Source organism: Rhinopithecus bieti, unplaced genomic scaffold (assembly GCF_001698545.2).
Source record: "Rhinopithecus bieti isolate Rb0 unplaced genomic scaffold, ASM169854v2 scaffold_3040, whole genome shotgun sequence".
NCBI classification, from domain to species: domain Eukaryota; kingdom Metazoa; phylum Chordata; class Mammalia; order Primates; family Cercopithecidae; genus Rhinopithecus; species Rhinopithecus bieti.
The window spans coordinates 757,027-775,849 of record NW_016804657.1 but is presented as its reverse complement, the minus strand read 5'-3'; the positions used below and the strand labels follow the sequence as shown (position 1 = coordinate 775,849).

Below are 18,823 nucleotides of genomic sequence, written 5' to 3'. Positions count from 1 at the left end.
TATTTCTTGAGGGGCAGGAGGTGGATTCTGTCCTGTTTGTGCGGGTGTGTATATATATATATATAACATAAAGTCTTGGGGAAAGGAAGAGTGGGAAAAGGGCCAGAGAACTTGGTGTTCATTTCCCCAGATATTGTCTTTGCTGATCAATGTTTTACCAACTCATAAAGGAGGTTAGTCCTCATTTCGTATTCCCTTGTCCAGAGAGTGATAAACTATCATCTCCTTAAAGTAATCTATGCTGCTTTCAAATCAGCCCTTCTCCACCTTGACAGATGGGATTAGATTCATCTCACTTCCCCTTTGGCAACTGAAAATATCAATGAGATATTAGTGTGTTTGCCTCTGACTTTCTCCTGGGGGAAAATACTGATGGTCCAGAATTAATGTGGCAGTTGATTTACTGTGTGGTGTCTGAAGACACACGGACAAGTCCTCCTGTTGCTGAGGGGAAATGGGCAGAAGGAAACGCTTAGTCACTTTATGGGACTGACTCCAGGCCTGTGCTGTTCAAACTAGTTGAGGAGACACAGTTGCAGAGGAGCCGACTCACCTGGGCCGACTCATTCAACATTGCCTGGGAGAATGGTCAGCCCCAGTATTAGAGACCCAAGACAGTGAACATTTTCAAGTTCTACGACCTTGACCAGTTAGTTGACCTCTCCAGACCTCGGTTACTTCATTCACAAAATGGGGCTAGAGTCATGGAATGACTGTGAGATTAAATAAGACAATGTGTATGAATGTGTGAAAGTTGTCAGAATCAAAATGGAATCACTAACAAGAAACCCCTGATAAACAGAGCCAGGGAAGGCCCTGAAGAGAGCATTCTCATGCTTGTATGCCTGGTCACAAAAGCTATCACAAAAGATCGCAAAAGCCACAACCTCCTACAAAGGCCATTACAACCTTACTCAAAAAAGACTTCTGCAAAGTCATCCGCCCAGCAACTGCCTGTCCAACCTTGGACTGGCATCACCCTTGTTATTGATCTTTATAGCCAAGGATAACTATTTCAAAACAATTATGTAATCCTCTTCATTTTGTCCGTTAAAAACCTTTGTCTTCCTCTACCTCCCTGAATACACGCATTACTAAGGCAGGCATATTCCTATGCAATGCTCTATTCCCAAATAAACATTTTTTCTTTTATAGAGACTCTCTTTGTTTGTTATTTAGGTTGACAATGGATCCGCTTTGTAAATGTTGATTTTTCATCTTTAAGTACCAGAGTAAACGCAATGTTCTTGAACGACGTGCTGACCAAACTTACAGATATTAAACTGAGGCGTGGAGAGAGGTGGCATCCATAGCAGTCAAGTAAATCAGAAAGTGCTGCCTTTGCTGCTGTTGACCGTTGTGATTACCCCAGTTTCTGCTGCCTCCTTGGGAGCTGGAATAATGCACAGGTGAAGGGTTGGAGAGGGTCAGTTTCCTATGAGATTTCCAAAGGGAATTCCTTCACTAATGAAACAGTCATTCACTGAACACCTTCTATGAGGCAGATGCTTTTCTAGGCACCATGAAGGGTAAAGACAAGACAATGAAGTTTTAAAAAGGCCTTGATTCTGGCCAGGCATGGTGGCTCACGCCTGCAATCCCAGCACTTTGGGAGGCCGAGGCAGGCGGATTACCTGAGGTCGGGAGTTCGAGACCAGCCTGACCAACATGGAGAAACCCGGTCTCTACTAAAAATGCAAAAAAGTTAGCAGGGTGTGGTGGCGCATGCCTGTAATTCCAGCTACTCGAGAGGCTGAGGCAGGAGAATCCCTTGAACCTGGGAGGTGGAGGTTGCGGTGAGCCGAGATTATGCCACTGCACTCTAGCCTGGGCAACAAGAGTGAAACTCCACCTCAAAAAAAAAAAAAAAAAAGAGCCCGGGCATGGTGGCTCATGGTAATCCCAGCACTTTGGGAGGCCGAGGTGGGTAGATCATGAGGTTAGGAGTTCAAGACCAGCCTGGCCAAGATGGTGAAACCCCGTCTCTATTTTAAAAAATACAAAAATTAGCCAGGCATGGTGGCACACGCCTGTAGTCCCAGCTACTTGGGAGGCTGAGGCAGGAGAATCACTTGAACCCGGGAGGCGGAGGTTGTGGTGAGCTGAGATCGTGCCATTGCACTCCAGCCTGGGTGACAAGAGCGAAACTCCACCTAAAATAAAAAAAAGAAAAGAAAGAAAGAAAAAAGAAAAAGGCCTTGATTCTGAGGTTTGGTGCTTCACTATTCATCCTCCTTCCTCTCCCTCTCTCTTTATCCCGCCCAGGAGAGCTCTGTCCCTAAAAGGAATGGGGAAAGACAGATGCCTACCCTATTCAAGTCCTCTCCTAGAATTTGGTACCCATCAGCCAGCCTTGGTGGCTCATATCTGTAATCCCAGAAGTTTGGGAGGCTGAAGCAGGAGGATTGCTTGAAGCCAGGAGTTTGAGACCAGCCTGGGCAACAGACTGAGACCCCATCTCTACAAAAAAAAATTTTTTTTAAAAAGAACATGTTTCCTGGAAACAGTAGTGCAGGCCCCAAGCTCCGGGCAGGGTCATGCATGGAAGCTGCTATTGGTAATGATCATTGATCTGAAAAGTTTCTCTTACCCAAAATTCAAGTTGGGTTTTTTTTCATTATCTCTAGCTTATTAACTATACAGAGCACAAACTCCTTGACTGAGGAAGCCCTGTCTGAATTATTATTGCTATCAGCATAGAATTTGGCAAAGTAGGGGTAAGGGATCCATAAAGAAATGGAACTGTGGATCTACAGTGAGGCCACAACATGAAGCTGGCACACGTGCAGACTCCAAGATCCTTTATGATGACCCTGATCTCTAGGAGCACAAAGTGCTCCCAAATGCTATATTAGACTAGGCTCATGCAGGAGAGAGGTAGAATCCACCTCTCCCCTTTGCCAAGGAGTGGAATGCTGCCCAATAAAGTTGCTCGGAGACATTATGGAAGAGGCTGTGGTGTCAATCCCTCCACAGGGATTCTTGCTTTGCATGAGAGAGAACTCAGGTAGGACATTCACACTCAGAGGTGTCCTACTCTAAGTCTAAGCTTCTAGAGACAAAGCTTCAAATCACGCATGAGGAAAATGCCCCTGCGGGTTCTCAAACGCTGGGAGCAAGAGTTCTCCCTCGTGCAAAGCAAGAATCCCTCTGGATGCTTTCATGCTGCTCACCCGCTTTTGAATAGCTTTGCTATGTGCGGGCCACTTTCAAGATCGTTACAGAGAGCAGAGCATTTTCTCTCCAGCCTCCTTTACAACTAAAGCCAGGTATGTGATCCAGGCTCCATGACTACTGGGAAGGGCAGCAGCAGAGGTATCTGACTTCAGGGGAAGCAGTGATTGCAGGGTTACGTTCCTCCTGCAGAGGGGCCTTGGTACTGCTGGCAATTATGTGTGTGTAGTCACACCAGGAACAGGAGCGGCTGGGGCATTTTCCTCATGTATGATTTGAAGCTTTGTCACTAGAAACTTAGACTGAGCTCTACAGTCCTCCCAATTCCACAAGCTACCCAATATCTTTTAATTCACTTCCTTTCCTATTATTTAAACCAGAGTCAGCTTCTGTTGCTTGCACCTGAGAATGTTGAATGCCTTCTAATCCAAATTTGCCTCAGCTGTCATTTCTTGAGATCCTAATTACAACAGCTTTCATTTGTTCAGTGCTTACAATGGTGCCGGGAACTGTGCTAGGAGCTTTATATCGCATTGTCTCATGAAATTCTCATAATGACGCTGCAAGGTAAGTACAGTTTATGGTGAATTTATCTTCCCATTTATAGTGGGGAAAAACTGAGGTATCAAGGCATCAGAGGATTTGTCCAGGGGCTTACAAGAGGGTACTAAAGTGTTGGGATGGTAGACAAGTTCTTGGATTCCAAGGGAGATTGTGGGAGTCCAGAAGAAATCTTTGTGCTCTGCTCTCCATGCTGGGGCAGGCAGAACTCTAAGCAGGTCATTTTGTCTCCATGACATTCTCTTCTCTGAGGTAAGAATCAGTAACACCCTTCTAATCTGGAGATGGTGAAATAAAGACAAAAATATTTTACTGTCCAAGAAGGATTTTTCCAGGACAACAGCAGAGATAGCTGACAATGGTACATATTGTTACCCCACAAAGAGGGTCTCTGAAACCCACTGGGGAACACGGGGTGGAAATGGATGCAGAGCAAAAGAAGCTGCAAGCCTGAGTTTGACTAAAAGCCTCGGTGCACAGTCCTGCATCACAAATACGTTTTAATACAGGTAATTTCTTTTCCATTCATTTGTAAGCACTTATTTAATTTACCCAATTCCAAGGCCAATAAATCTTGGCATTAAGGCTAATTTGATGTATATGCTGACAGTCTAATTAAGGATAGGGTATTTTATCAGCTCCTCTAAATTTTCATTTCTCTGGTCTATGATTTTTTATACTGGGTTGATCTTTTTTTTATTCATAAGGGCTTCATTCCCATTTGTCATGGCTGCATTAACTGGGCATCTAATGAAGACTTGGATATGAAAGTCTGCATCTCATTTATCTTCTGTAGCAGAATTAATAAAGCAGCAGGAAAATAGTTTCCTGTACTGGAACTTCTTTAGCCCATCCTGAGTCATCTAAAATGTATTTTGCTTGTGTTTTCCAGAATTCGGGCTCAGCTCTAAACTTTAGGAGACAGTGTCCAGCTTCAACTTCTATCCACTGACAGGCCTTACATACCCTACTTCCTGCCCCACCTATGACTCTGACATCGAGTAATCAAGTGAAAATGAGGTCATTAGGGTGGGCCTCTTCTGCTTGGAAAGGCTTGAACTGGAATGGCTGGGAGGTGATTTTCCCACTCATCCCCTCTACCCACATTTATTGAGCTTCTTCTGTAGGTCAAGCTCAGAGATATAAAACAGACTCAAGGTCACGGTCAAATAAGTCATGACACCACTGTTGGCCAATGTCCAGTGAAAGAAATATATCTTGGCCAAAGTTCAAGGTTGGGAGCAAGCTGGAAAGATCATTTGCTCTATCCTTTTGCCTTGGGGAGGGTGACCCTCCCAACCAGTACTTGTATTATTGAAGGGCTGCCAAAAGTCTGTGATACTTTTGACTTTTAGACTTTATGGGTATATGAGCACATACATCCACAAAGGTTTCCTAGGGCTGCCATAACAAACTGGGTGTCCTAACCAACATGAATTTATTGTCTCACAGTGCTGGAGGGTAGCAGTCCAAAATCAAGGTGTCAGCGAGGTTGCTTCCTTCTGAGGGCTGTTAGGGAAGGATCTGTTCCAGGCCTTGGCTATAGATGACTATTTGTTCTTTATGTCTCCTCACACTGTCTTCCCTTTATGTACGTCTGTGTCCACATTTCCCCTTTTCATGAGGATACCAGCCATACTGGACTAAGGCCCACCCTAACTACCTCATTTTCACCTGATTACTCTGCAAAAGTCCTATCTCCAAATATGGTCACATTCGGAGGTACTGGGGCTTAGAACTTTGACACATGAATTTTAGGGAGACATAATTCAACCCATAAAAATGAGTCTCTCTGAAGCTGGTTTAACTAAAGCTCTAAGACGGCCTCTTGTAGTACAGTATAGCTGGAACACCAGAAAGAAATTTAAGAATCAGAAGTTAAAGGTCCAAATTAGCCCCTTCCCCTCTCTGAGCCTCAGATTTCTTCTCTGTAGGATAAGAGATCTGGACTGGGCCTGCTAAATCCCCTCACAGTTCTCGGGTTGTGTGGTTGATGAAGTGATAGAAATTGAAGCAGTGTCGTGGGGAGGTTAATGGTCAGGCTCCACCACTTACAAGCACGGTGATCTTCAGCAAATATTTATCTTCTGAGCCTCAGGGTTTTGTTTTGTTTTTTAGCTGTAAAAGGGGGATAGTGATGTTAGCTACTTCAAAAATGATGTGAGGACCAAGAGGCCCTCTGAATTGCCTGGCACGCCATTGTCACCCCATGTACATGAACTGCTGATGATATTACTACCAATCGCTATTAGGAGTCAGGCTTTGAATCTACACCTCAGCTCTCAGATGGTGTCCACTATTAGAAGGCAGGGCTGTGTCCCCAACCTGTTCTGCATCAGGGTCCTGTGCTGCAGCATGAATGCAGTAAGATGCTTTTACCAGCAAGACTCTCATGATCCTTGTGACGGGCCTGTCCTCATTTCCACCTTATGCAAATTATACCTTATTCCATTCTAGCCCAGCTCCTTCACATTCATATTAGGGTTAGGACTAGAATTTCAAATGACTTTTTTTCTTGCTGTATTTTATCATTTTATGCTATAGAAAATCTAATAAAAGAATAAAATATACTGATCTAATTTAACATAGCTTTATAAAGCAGGTCTGTAAATCTAGCCCTGCAATTGCAGCAGGATAATTTAGGAATCGGAGAGACTGAGGGGTTGAGGAGGATATATATTATTTATTATTTAGGCGCACCAAGCCAGTCAGATTAACATCCAATGGACTGAGCCCCAAACAAAGAGTCAGGTTACCTTTTAAGCATGTCATAGGGCAGGGGGAGATCTGTGCAGGGGAAAGCATATTACAGAAGCAAGAAACAGTCATTCATTTGAGACATGCATTACATTATTTCTTACTTTTCAAGGAAAAACATGTTTTATGACTGGAGTTTATCTGTCTAGTGACCTTGCAGCTGCACAGCTAGGGAAACAGGGTCTTCACAATGCCTGGGAAAGGGAGAGATAAGGCTCACTAGCCACAGAAAATAGGCAGTTAATTTTAAAGGATTCCACCTCTTTCTCTTTCTCAGGGGATTTTTTTTTTTTTTTTACATACAACTGAGTTTTGCTTACACATTTTAATTTCTTTTAAGTCCTGTTTCACAATCCCCCTCTCCTATAAATGCTAGACCACTTGAGGTCTGTGCCCATCATTTGGCTCTTACCTTCACTGAACTATTAGTTATTCTCTCAGATGTGTCCTCACCTAGATTATAAGCAACTTGAGGAAACAAACAGGTCTTCTTACTCAGATTTAACAAAACTTATTTATTGACTTCCACAATGCACCAGCCCCTCTTACATAAAGTATCTCATACAATCCTCCCCGCAACCTCATCACAAATGAGCCCTGTGAGGCTCAAAGTTCCCATGGATAGTCAGGGGCCAAGCCAGGATCCCAATTTACATCTGACTTCAAGGCCACCTAGCATAATGCTATCCTTACCCATGCTCTGCCAGCTCCACAGACCCGTGGATTCCTTTCCCTCGCCCCAGAACCTTCCGAGTAGGGTTTTCTGTGGCCTTGGTGCCCCCTGGTGGCACAAGAGGACTCATTCCACTGAAAGCCCGTGACCCTGAGCATTATGAGAGTGATTCACAGCCCAGTGTGGACAGCCCTGGGGTAGCAGAGCCCTCTGTACCCAGAGGAAAGCTAGCCTTTCTACCAGAGCTGTGCTTCTTAAACAGATCCTCAAGAGGATTCTGCTTCTGACGGGTCAAGAAGAGGAGTTAGGGTCCCCTGGGCCAGCAGCAGTGAGATGGCAGGCAGGGTCTGTGTTTCCCTCTCTACTTATCCCCCACTTCCCATCAGGACATGTGGGTTTGGGTATTCTCTGCTGGACCCTCCTGGCATTTTAATTTTCCAAGAGCTCACTTATGAAAGAGGGGAGAAAGAAGAGGAGAAGGTGGTTAAAGTTCAGGACCTAAATTTCTTTACCTTAGAGTAAAAGTAACCATAGAGCTCCTTTCCCAAAAGACATCAAGACTCTTCGATCAATCTTTATTGAATTTTTATCACGCTCTATTGCACTAGCAATGCAGAGACGAAGACACTCTTCCTGTCTATGAAAAGTAAACATAAGGGCTGGGTGCTGTAGCTCATGTCCGTAATCCCAGCATTTTGTGAGGCCAAGGAGAGCAGACTGCTTAAGCCCAGGAGTTCAAGACCAGCCTGGCAACGTGGGAAAACCCATCTCTACAAAAAATACAAAAAAAAATAGCCAAGCATGGTGGTGTACACCTGTAGTCCCAGCTACTCGGGAGGCTGAATCACGAGCTCAGGAGGCAGAGGTTGCAGTGAGCCAAGATTGTGCCACAGCACTACAGACTGAATGATAGAGTAAGACCCTGCCTCAAAAAGAAAAAAAAAAGAAGTAAAAAGAGAAAAGAATGAACTTTTCAAAAGTAAACATAAAAAAGTTACAATACAATGAAACAAATGCTCTAATATGGATGTCATGGAACTTTTTCTGTCATCCCAGAAATGGTTGCTGGCCCTCAAAACTAAGAACAAAGAATTGTTAAATACCCCACAAGCTAAAGAAAGCAGAAAACAATTAAGGGTCAGATACTTTCTCCAACCATCACTCCAGCCCCTAGCACTTGCCCAATTTATATATGCTATTCCTCTCCCACTGCCTCCCTGCACAGGGGCAAGAGAGCAGCAGGGGCAAGAGAGCAGCAGGGCAGAGAAAGAGTGGGTGGTAAGGAGTAGCCTGCTCTCTCACCTCCCATGTGGCAAGGACACGTGAGCCAGCTATCATCCTCTTCCTACTTGATTTCCCTTAAAAGGCCTTCCTTATACCTTAAAAAGTAATCACTAGCCTTTCTGAGAATCCTTTTTTTTTTTTTTTTTTTTTTGAGACGGGTCTCATTCTGTTACCCAGGCTGGAGTGCAGTTGTGCAATCTCAGCTCACTGCAGCCTCGACCTCCCGGGCTCGAGTGATCATCCCATGTCACACAAAGTACTTGAGACCACAGGTGCACATCACCCTGCCCAGCTAATTTTTGTGTTTTTGTAGAGACAGGGTCTCCCCACATTGGCTAGGCTGGTCTCAAACTCCTGGCTTCAAGCTATCCACCCACCTAGGGCTCCCAAAGTGCTGGGATTACAGGCATAAAACCACCATACCTGGCCTGAAAACCACCATACCTGGCCCAGAGAATCCTTTAATCACTGGTCTAACTTTGAGATAATTTGAGATACCCTGGGGCTACACTGGCCAATACTGTGGCCACTAGCCACGGGTGGCTACTGAGCACTTGAAATATGGCTGGTCTGAATTGAAATGTGCTGCTAACTGAAAAATATACCCTGGATTTTGAAGACAGTACAGGAGAAAAAATGTAAAATATTAGTATTTTATCAATCACAAATTGAAATAACATTTTGAATATATTGTTTGAATAATTAAAATGTTATTAAAATTATTTTCATCTGTTTTACTTTGTTTTGAGACAGAGTCTCACACTGTTGCACAGCCTGGAGTGCTGTGGCTCAATCTCGGCTCACTGCAACCTCCATCTCCTGGGTTCAAGCAATCCTCCTGCCTCAGCCTCCTGAGTAGCTGGGACTACAGGTACGCACCACCACGCCCAGTTAATTTTTGTATTTTTAGTAGAGATGGGGTTTCGACATGTTGGCCAGGCTGGTCTCAAACTCCTGACCTCAAGTGATCCACACACCTCAGCCTCCTAAAGTGCTAGGATTACAGGCGTGAGCCACTGCGCCCTGCCCTGTTTTACTTTTTTTAATGTGGCTACCAGACTATATTGCCCAGGCTGGACTTGAACTCCTGGGCTCAAGGGATCCTCCTGCCTCAGCCTCCTGAGTAGCTGGGATTACAGGCACGTGCCACTGCACCAGGCAGTACTTACATTTTCTAATGCTAAGTTTTAAACTGCTTTTTCTAAAACTAATATGGCCCATACTGTGTTACCCCTAACAACATGAATAATTTCTCTACAGCAGGAGTCCAAGACCCCTGAATTATAACATTCAAACTGGAATTTTGGCTGGGCGCAATGGCTCACGCCTATAATCCCAGCATTTTGGGAGGCCAAGGTGGGCGGATCACTTGAGGTCAGGAGTTTGAGACCAGCCTGGCCAACACGGTGAAACCCCATCTCTACTAAAAGTACAAAAATTAGCTGGGCGTGGTGGCAGATGCCTGTAATCCCAGCTACTCTCAGGAGGCTGAGGCAGAAGAATCGCTTGAACCAGGAGGCAGAGGTTGCAGTGAGCTGAGATGGCGCCACTGCCCTCCAGCCTGGGCGACAGAGAACAGACTGGAATTTTAAGGAAGCTGCAAGTTTCACTATGACAGCTGAGGAATAAAAAGGGACTCTGAATGCCAGTGTCGGGTATTGGACTCTGGTTCAATACCAGAGTCTGGTATCTTCCGATCTGGGAGCTGGGAACCAGACTGGAAGGTAGGCTGTGAGTAAAAAGCTGGAGGTGAGAGAGTCGGAAGAAACTTAGCACAAGGAATGATCCATGGAGGGGGTGAAGCTTACCAATTTGAATGTAAATTAGCACCACTTTTTCGGGAGGCAATTTGTAAGTATGTATCAAAAGTCTTAAAAAATGACCATGTCCTTTAACCCAGTCATTCAATTTCTAGTAACTTATAAGGAAATTTTAAAACTGCACAAATATTTAGCTATGAGGATATTCAACCAGCACTGTAATAGCTAAAACAAAAAACAAACAAAAGCAAAAAAAAAAAAAAAAAGTCCAAGTATAGTGGCTGGCCTGCAATCTCAGCACTTTGGGAAGCCAAGGAGGGAGGGTCACTTGAGACTGGACTACACACTGAGACCCCATCTCTACAAATTGGTTTTTTAATTAGCTAGGTGTGGTGGTACGTCCCTGTAGTCCTAGCTTCTTGGGAGGCTGAGGTGGGAAGCTCACTTGAACCTAGGAGGCTGAGGCTGGACTAAGCCATGATAGTGCCACTGCACTCCAACCTTAATCCACAATTAAGATACAGCTATAAAATGGAATATTTTTCAACAATTACAAAGGATGTAAGTGAAAACTTGACATGGAAAGACATTTATTCTAAACTCTGTAAAGAAGGCCAGCTACAGAATTGTACCTCCAGTATGTATGTCAATTTTGCTTACAAAAGAAAAAAAGAAACAAAACATGCTGGGCCTGCAATCACATTTTGGGAGACTAGAGTGGGAGGACTATTGAGGCAAGGTGTTTAAGACCAGCCCGGACAACACAGCGAGACCCCCATCTCTACAAAAAATGTAAAAATTAGCCAGGCATGATGCCTCGAGGCTGTGGTCCTAGCCAGTTGAAAGGCTGAGAGGGGAGGTTGGCTTGAATCCAGGACGTCAAGGTTGTAATGAGCTATAATTGTTCTACTGCACTACAGCCTGGGTGACAGCACAAGACCCTGTGCACCCAAAAAAAACTTTTTAAAGGCAAACGAAAAAACATTAAAAGTACACATTTGCAAAGACAACTATCTGAAAGGATACTCTCCAAGGGGTTAAAAGTCATCTGTGGACAGTGGGGCCATAGGTGTTTTCCTTTATTTTTACCAGCTTTATAATTAATTTTTTAAAGTTATTTTTAAATAGTCCTACCCAGTCTTCCTTACAAGTTAGGACCCAAATGCCACTCTCTTCCCCTAAACTGTCCTGAGTCCCCTCACCATAATAAGCACCAATGTCTTCGTTAAAATCCCGACACTTTGCCGACACTCAGTGTGGGAGTTGAACCTTGCTCCATCTGGTCCTTTAGTCCCTGTGTGCGTCTTTCCCCCTACGAGCCTCCTGAGCCCCTCCCAGAGGTCCCGTGTCTTCCCCGTACTTGCCCCACAGGCTAGATCAGACCCTGTCTGACCCCTGGGTTACTGTAAAACTTTAAGATCTGTCCCCTAGGTCTCGGAGTAGGTTGAAGTAGGGTCCAAAGGTTAAAAAACACACAAAATGCCAGGCCACGAACTGAGACACTGAGGCCCGGCTGCAGACCTCTCTCCCTAGAGGGGAATAATCCCTCCGGGCCGGTTCCGCCATGGAGCCAAGAGCAGGTCACCGCGCCAGCAGCCCAAGCCTTCGCCGGGCTCTGTGCGGCGGAAGCGCAGCGATGTTTTCCAGTAAAGAACGCGGACGTTGCACCGTGATCAATTTTGTCCCTTTGGAGGCGCCGTTAGGGTCCACGCCCCGCTCGCGTCAAGTGACTGAGGACTGTGCTGGAGAAGGACGTGCCGTGCCGCTGGGTTCTGGGTCAGGGCGGTCGGTGGATGGGATGGAGGCGACCTTGGAGCAGCACTTGGAAGACACGTGAGTAGTGCGCGCTTCGGCCTGTGCTGAGGTCGCGGCGGAGGAACTTGAGCGGGACGAAAGGCGCGAGCTGCGAGTGCCGGCCAGGGCGTCTCGGAGAGTCTCGCGACCCCTGGGACACGGGATGAGGGGACTAAGCCCTACCCAAGGGTCGCAGGGCGGGGCAGGTGACCCGGAATTAAAATCCTGCCGAGCAGCGCACATTCCCTCTTGAGCGAGTCTCCTGGGCCCAGGCCACATGCCAAAACTGCCAATCTCGTTGTTGAAATCGTCTTTACGGTTAGGGTTGTTCCGCACGAGTTTTAGGAAACGGGTTGACTTTTGGGAAGATTGTGCCGGTTGTGCAGAGTCGAGCCCTGCGGTGTAAACAAACACGTTTCTCCTTGTGTGTAACCTATCAGTTACTTGGTGCTTAAGTAGATAAAAATCATCCTTTAAATTTTTCGAACGAGCAGTATCTATGTAAAATTCAAAACTGGAAAAGTATAAAGGGTACAGAGAGACACCTGCCTACCACCGATGCCCCTCAGCTTCCACTTACCCTCCAGGAGGTAACTTAAGAGTTTTTCAACAGCTGCTTTAAATGAGTTAGTACTAAAACATGCATTTTTTAACAAGAGTGAAAGCATCCTAGATGTTTTTCACGCAGTGTTTGTGGCCCTGCAGAACTCAGCAGTACACATTTTTTTCTCTCATCAGAAACTAGTTTATTTAAATTAATTAGAACTCTTTTCCCTTTTTTTTTTTTTTTTTTTTTTTTTTTGAGACGGAGTTTCGCTCTTGTTTCTCAGGCTGGAGCGCAATGGCGTGATCTCGGCTCACCGCAACCTCCGCCTCCGGGGGTTCAAGCGATTATCCTGCCTCAGCCTCCCGAGTAGCTGAGATTACGGTCATGCGCCACCACGCCCAGCTAATTTTGTATTTTTGGTAGAGACGGGGGTTTCTCCATGTTGGTCAGGCTGGTCTTGAACTACGACCTCAGGTGATCCATCCACCTCGGCCTCCCAAAGTGCTGGGATTAGAGGCGTGAGCCACCGCACCCGGCCCTAGAACTTAATTTTTTTCTTAGGGTGTGACAATGAAAAAAGATTGAGAAACATTGATTTAAAGCACTTAAAGAATGCCTGGTACATAGAACACCTGTATGTTGATATTTATTTAAATCCTTTTTCTCCCATTATGTACTTCAACTCTCTTGCGTTCCTGGAATTAGAATGAAGAATCCCTCCATTGTTGGAGTCCTGTGCACAGATTCACAAGGACTTAATCTGGGTTGTAAGTATCTCTCATACCAACCATTTGGTGAATTGCACAGCATCTGATGTTGACTTGGAGCCTAGCGTGCTATTATTTTCTAGCTTTTATTTCCTGTTACCTTGCCAGTTCTTTCTGCATTTGAGAGAAGAGATTATCTCCAAATAACAGTATCAGAAAATTGAAACTTTTCAGTTGGTATTTATGAAGGAAGATGTTCCTTGCAGTCCTATAGCAATAAATAGTTGTCTCTACTAAAAATAATATTTGAATCATTTTAAATTGAGTCTAGAAAGGACTTCAGATAACGACGGCTGTTAACCATTTATTGAGTGTATTCCATATGCTGAGACTGCTAGGTTCTAAATACATTATCTTTAATTTTCACAACAATCCTGCAAGGTGGGTGATGTACTATTTTTAAGCTCAACTACACTAAACAAGAAGTGAATAGGCAGTAAAATGGGGTTTCATTGTTGGACATACCTGGTCTCAACCCCTTGCTCTTTCATTTGCTAGTAGTGTGAACATGGACCAAAAAACTACCATTTAGGGCTTCATTCTCTTCACTGGGTTGTTATTTAATAATGGTAATAATCATAGGATTATATTTATTGAGCTCTTATGTGCCAAGCACCATTGTAAGTGCTTTACATATACTCTTATTCCTCATAACAACCCAGTGGGGTAGAAAAAGAAATTGAGGGGCCAGGTGCAGTGGCTCACACTTGTAATCCCAGTACTTTGGGAGGCCAAGGCAGACACATAACTTGAGCCCAGGAGTTCAAGACCAGCCTGTGCAACACAGACCCCCCCATCTCTATTTAAATATATATATATATGTTTTTAAAATTTAAAAAAAGAGGCTGGGTGTGGTGGCTCACACCTGTAATCCCAGCACTTTGGGAAGCAGAGGCTGGTGGATCACCTGAGGTCAGGAGTTCGAGACTAGCCTGGCCAACATGGTGAAACCACATCTGTACTAAAAATGCAAAAAAAATTAGCCAGGTATGGTAGCAGGTGCCAGTAATCCCAGCTACTCGGGAGGCTGAGGCAGAGAATCACTTGAACGTGGGAGGCAGAGGTTGCAGTGAGCCAAGGTTGTACCATTGCTCTCTAGCCTGGATGACAAGAGCAAGACTCCATCTCAAAAAATAAAAATAAAAAAAAAGAAACTGAGGCACAGAGGTTAAATAACTTGCCCGAGGTCATACAGCTGGTAAGTAGTTAAGCTAGGATTTTTGTCTGGCCCTGAGGCCTCTTAATCACAATTTTTTTTTTTTTGAGACAAAGTCTTGCTCTGTCGCCTAGGCTAGAGTGTGGTGGCACAATCTTGGCTCACTGCAACCTCTGCTTCCCAGGTTCAAGCAATTCTCCTGCCTCAGCCTCCTGAGTAGCTGGGATTATAGGCATCTGCCACCACGCCCAGCTAATTTTTGTATTTTTAGTAGAGAAAGGGTTTCACCATGTTGGCCAGGTTGGTCTCGAACTCTTTATCTCAGGTGATCCACCCACCTCAGCCTCCCAGAGTGCTGGGATTACAAGAATGAGCCACCACACCTGGCCTAATCACAATATTTTAAGGTTATATAATATGTATAAAATGCTTACATAGAACTGAGACATAATACTTAATAAATGGTAGCAATTACAGATGAGGAAATAAGTTTGGAAAGGTAAATAACTAAAGCCGTTAATTAGTGACAGAACTAGTAAATCCAAGACTTGTTGCTCCTAAGTCAGGAATGTTTAAAGCTCTGAATTTTTGCTGGAAGAGTAACTGAAAGAGGTAATCTGTGTAACTCAGTTATGTTTAACATGCACATCAGTCATTTGGGAGAAAAGGGTAAATTTTTGGAAGCATTTGCCAGGCTCACTAATGGAAAGACTGAAATTCAGGTATGGAAATCTAAAACTAAATGAGTTCCTTCAAGAAACCTTCAAGGCCCAAATGTCGGCATCGGATCTGGTCAAAATGTTTTGTATAGTAATGGTACATCCATATGCTCTGCCATAGTGGCATGTCTGTTACCTGATTTGGTTTCAGGTACAGTTAAGTTTGTGTTGCCTTTGTATACAGAAATATATTGTGAAGTATACTTAGTAATTAATTTTTGTACCTAGAATTTATAGGTACTTTTGTACCCAAGATTTAGTTACTATAATATATACAGACTTATACAAACATTAATAAAAAGACAATTCTGTTGACATTTTAAAACAACCAGCTAGCTTATTCTAGCAGAAATACTCTATGAGCAATCAGGTGACATATATCATCTCTGTTTTCCAGGCCGTGGGACCCTGTCAGATGAGCATGCTGGAGTGATATCTGTTCTAGCCCAGCAAGCAGCTAAGCTAACCTCTGACCCCACTGATATTCCTGTGGTGTGTCTAGAATCAGATAATGGGTGAGTAGATTTCAACAGATCCTTTCCTTTTTGTTGAGAAAAATTCCTGGTAAAATTGGTGGGGGCCGGCCCTGTGTTCATCAGTGATTCCTCATTCAAACTACTTTGGGAAAAGTTCTTAATCTTTTGGACCACAGGAACAGACAAGTTGATCCCTAAAGCTAATGTGCTCTCAAGACACATGCTATTTAAATGAAGAATAAGAATTGGCACAAACTATCAGTTTATCAACCAAAAGCAAGTAATAAATAGCACAAAGGAAAACTAATCCAAGAATAAAAACTACTTTTTTTTTTCTTTTTTTCTTTCGTTTTTTTTTTTTTTGAGGCAAGGTGTTGCCCTGGCACCAGGCTGGAGTACAGTGGTGTGATCATGGGTCACTGTGACCTCAACCCTTCTCAATCGCTCAAGCGATTCACCCAACTCAGCCTCCCGAGTTAGAGCTGACACTACAGGTGTGCACTACCACACCCAGCTAATTTTTCTATTTTTTGTAGAGAGGAGGTTTCACCATGTTTCCCAGGCTGGTCTCAAACTCCTGGGCTCCAGTGATTTGCCCACCTCAGCCTCCCAAAGTGCTGGGATTACAGGAATGAGTCACTGCACCCAGCCAAAAATTACTTCTAATAAAATTACTAAAGATATTCCAAGTGATGGTCCTCAGAATAATATGTGAAAAAACATATACAACTGCTACTATCACAGCTTTGTAAAAAGAAGAAACATACAGTCATGCAATGCTTAACAATGGGGATACATTCTGAGAAATGTGTCAGGCAGTTTTGTTGTATGAACATCATAGAGTGTACTTAAACAAACCTAGGTGGTATACCCTATTACACACCTAGGCTGTATTGCTCTTAGACTACAAAGATTTGTAGCCTAAATAATGTAGGCAGTTATAACAGTGGTATTTGTGTATCTAAACATAGAGAAGATACAGTAAAAATACGATATAGAGAAATTTTTTTAAAAGTATATCTGAATAGGGCACTTACCATGAACGGAGCTTACAAGACTGGAAGTTGCTCTGAGTGAGCCAATGAAACTTTTTGACCTTTATAATAACACTTAAAACAATTGTACAACTGCACAAAATTCTTTTAATTTTTTTTTTTTTTTTTTCACTTTTAGACTTTTGTTAAAACAAAGAAGAAACACACATTAGCCTAGACCTGCACAGGGTCAGGATCATCAATATCACTATCTTCTACCTTCACATCTTCTCCCACTGGAAGGTCATCCAGGGCAGTAACATGCATGGAGTTGTCATCTCCTGTCTCCTGTAATGAAGATACCTTCTGGAATACCTCCTAAAGGACCTGTCTGAGGCTGTTTTATAGTTAACCTTTTCTTAATAAGTAAGAGTAGTATACTCTAAAATAATTATAAAAAGTATGCCGGCCACAGTGGCTCACACCTGTAATCCCAGCACTTTGGGAGGCCAAGGCGGGCAGATCACTTGAGGTCAGGAGTTCGAGACCAGCCTAACCAACATGGTGAAACCCTGTCTCTACTAAAAATACGAAAGTTAGCCAGGCATGGTGGCGGGCACCTGTAAGCCTAGCTACTTGGGAGGCTGAGGCAGGAGAATTGCTTGAACTCGGGAAGCAGAGATCACGCCAGTGCACTCCAACCTGGGCAACAGAGCAAGACTCCATCTCAAAAAAAAAAAAAAAAAAGTATAGTAAATACATAAACCATAGCATAGTCATTTATTATCAAGTGTTATGTACTGTACATAATTGTATGTGCTATACTTTTTATGACTGGCAGCACAATTTCACAATTTGTTTATACCAGCATTGCCACAAACATGTGAGTAGTGTGTTGTGCTGTGTGACGTTGGGACAGTTAAAAGGTCACTAGGCAATAGGAATTTTTCAGTTCCATTATAATCTTATGGGACTACCATCATATGTAGGGTACACTGTTGACTGAAGCATTGTTATGCAGCACATGACTGTATCATATACATGCAAAGAAAACAAGGACCAGGAAAGCCTTTTTTTTGTAGTTCCAGCTACTGAGGTGGCTGAAGCAGGAGGATTGCTTAGTCCAGGAGTTTGAGGCCAGCGTGGGCAACACAGCAAGACAGTGCCTAAAAAAACCAAAACAAAGAACCAGGGAAATGTTAACAGTGGTTGTCTGTGTGTAGTAGGATTAAGAATTCATTTCGTGTTTATATGCTATACGTTTATGTATTTCCCAAATGTTTTGTTAATGTTTATTGGTTTTATACATAGAGAAACAATTACATTATTTTATACATTGTGTCCTAAACCAAACAACATCTTTAATCTTACAGTGAAGTACCACTGATAACATCTTACTGAATATTTTCTTCCTTGCATTTCAGGAACATTATGATCCAGAAACATGATGGCATCACAGTGGCAGTGCACAAAATGGCCTCTTGACACCTCATATCTGTTCTTCAGCAGCCTGTCACAGGAACTCAGTCCTACCTATGTTAATTACCTTATAGAACTACTAAAGTTCCAGTAGTTAGGCCATTCATTTAATGTGCATTGGGCACTTTTCTATTTATTTAAGAGTCAATTGCTTTCTAATGCTCTATGGACCGACTATCAAGATATTAGTAAGAAAGGATCATGTTTTGAAGCAGCAGCTCCAGGTCACTTTGTATATAGAATTTTGCTATATTCAATAAATCTGTTTGGAGGAAAATGGATCTTTTCTAGATTCTTTAAACTTAACCAAATGTTCTTTTGTTCAGTTATCAAATTGTAATTGTTTTGAAAGGTCTTTGTTCTAAATTACTTGCTTTTGTTTAAGAAGCTTCCTGAAATACCTACATTCTCACAGGTACATCCATGGATCCCACCCCTGTGCAGTCAGAAATCTACATACAACTTTTAAACCCTCAATAGCCTACTGACTTAAACATTAACACTAGTTTTCTATGTTTCATATTTTTTTGGTTTGGTTTCTTTTTTTCTTTTTTTTTGGTAGACAGAGTCCTGCTCTGCTGCCAGGCTGGAGTGCAGTGGTGCGATCTTGGCTCATTGCAACCTCCGCCTCCCGGGTTCAAGCGATTCTTCTGCCTCAGCCTCCCAAGTAGTTGGGATTACAGGCATGTGACACCACACCTG

At 43.4% G+C, this 18,823-nt stretch overlaps 1 protein-coding gene and 1 long non-coding RNA gene across 2 annotated transcripts; one reads left to right on the top strand and one right to left on the bottom strand.

Moving 5' to 3' along the window:
- Positions 1-3,746: 3,746 nt before the first annotated feature.
- On the bottom strand, positions 3,747-11,817 carry LOC108528069 (uncharacterized). Its single transcript, XR_001885023.1, has 3 exons — positions 11,684-11,817; positions 7,678-7,798; positions 3,747-4,013 (listed from the first exon to the last, which is right to left on the bottom strand). It is a non-coding gene; the product is annotated as an uncharacterized LOC108528069 (long non-coding RNA).
- LAMTOR5 (late endosomal/lysosomal adaptor, MAPK and MTOR activator 5) lies at positions 11,677-18,402 on the top strand. The gene is made up of 4 exons (XM_017869628.1): positions 11,677-12,042; positions 13,256-13,317; positions 15,590-15,707; positions 18,067-18,402. Exons 1-4 carry the CDS (start codon positions 11,774-11,776, stop codon positions 18,125-18,127), a joined length of 510 nt encoding a protein of 169 aa, XP_017725117.1. The 5' UTR covers positions 11,677-11,773; the 3' UTR covers positions 18,128-18,402.
- The last annotated feature ends 421 nt before the right edge of the window (positions 18,403-18,823 follow it).

Bases quoted from the DNA above. Each gene is read 5' to 3' on its own strand.
- LAMTOR5 (XM_017869628.1), top strand. From the start codon at position 11,774: ATGGAGCCAAGAGCAGGTCACCGCGCCAGCAGCCCAAGCCTTCGCCGG. The intron at 12,043-13,255 runs GTGAGTAGTGCG...TCCTGGAATTAG, and splicing joins GAGCAGCACTTGGAAGACAC to AATGAAGAATCCCTCCATTG. The intron at 15,708-18,066 runs GTGAGTAGATTT...CTTGCATTTCAG, and splicing joins TGTCTAGAATCAGATAATGG to GAACATTATGATCCAGAAAC.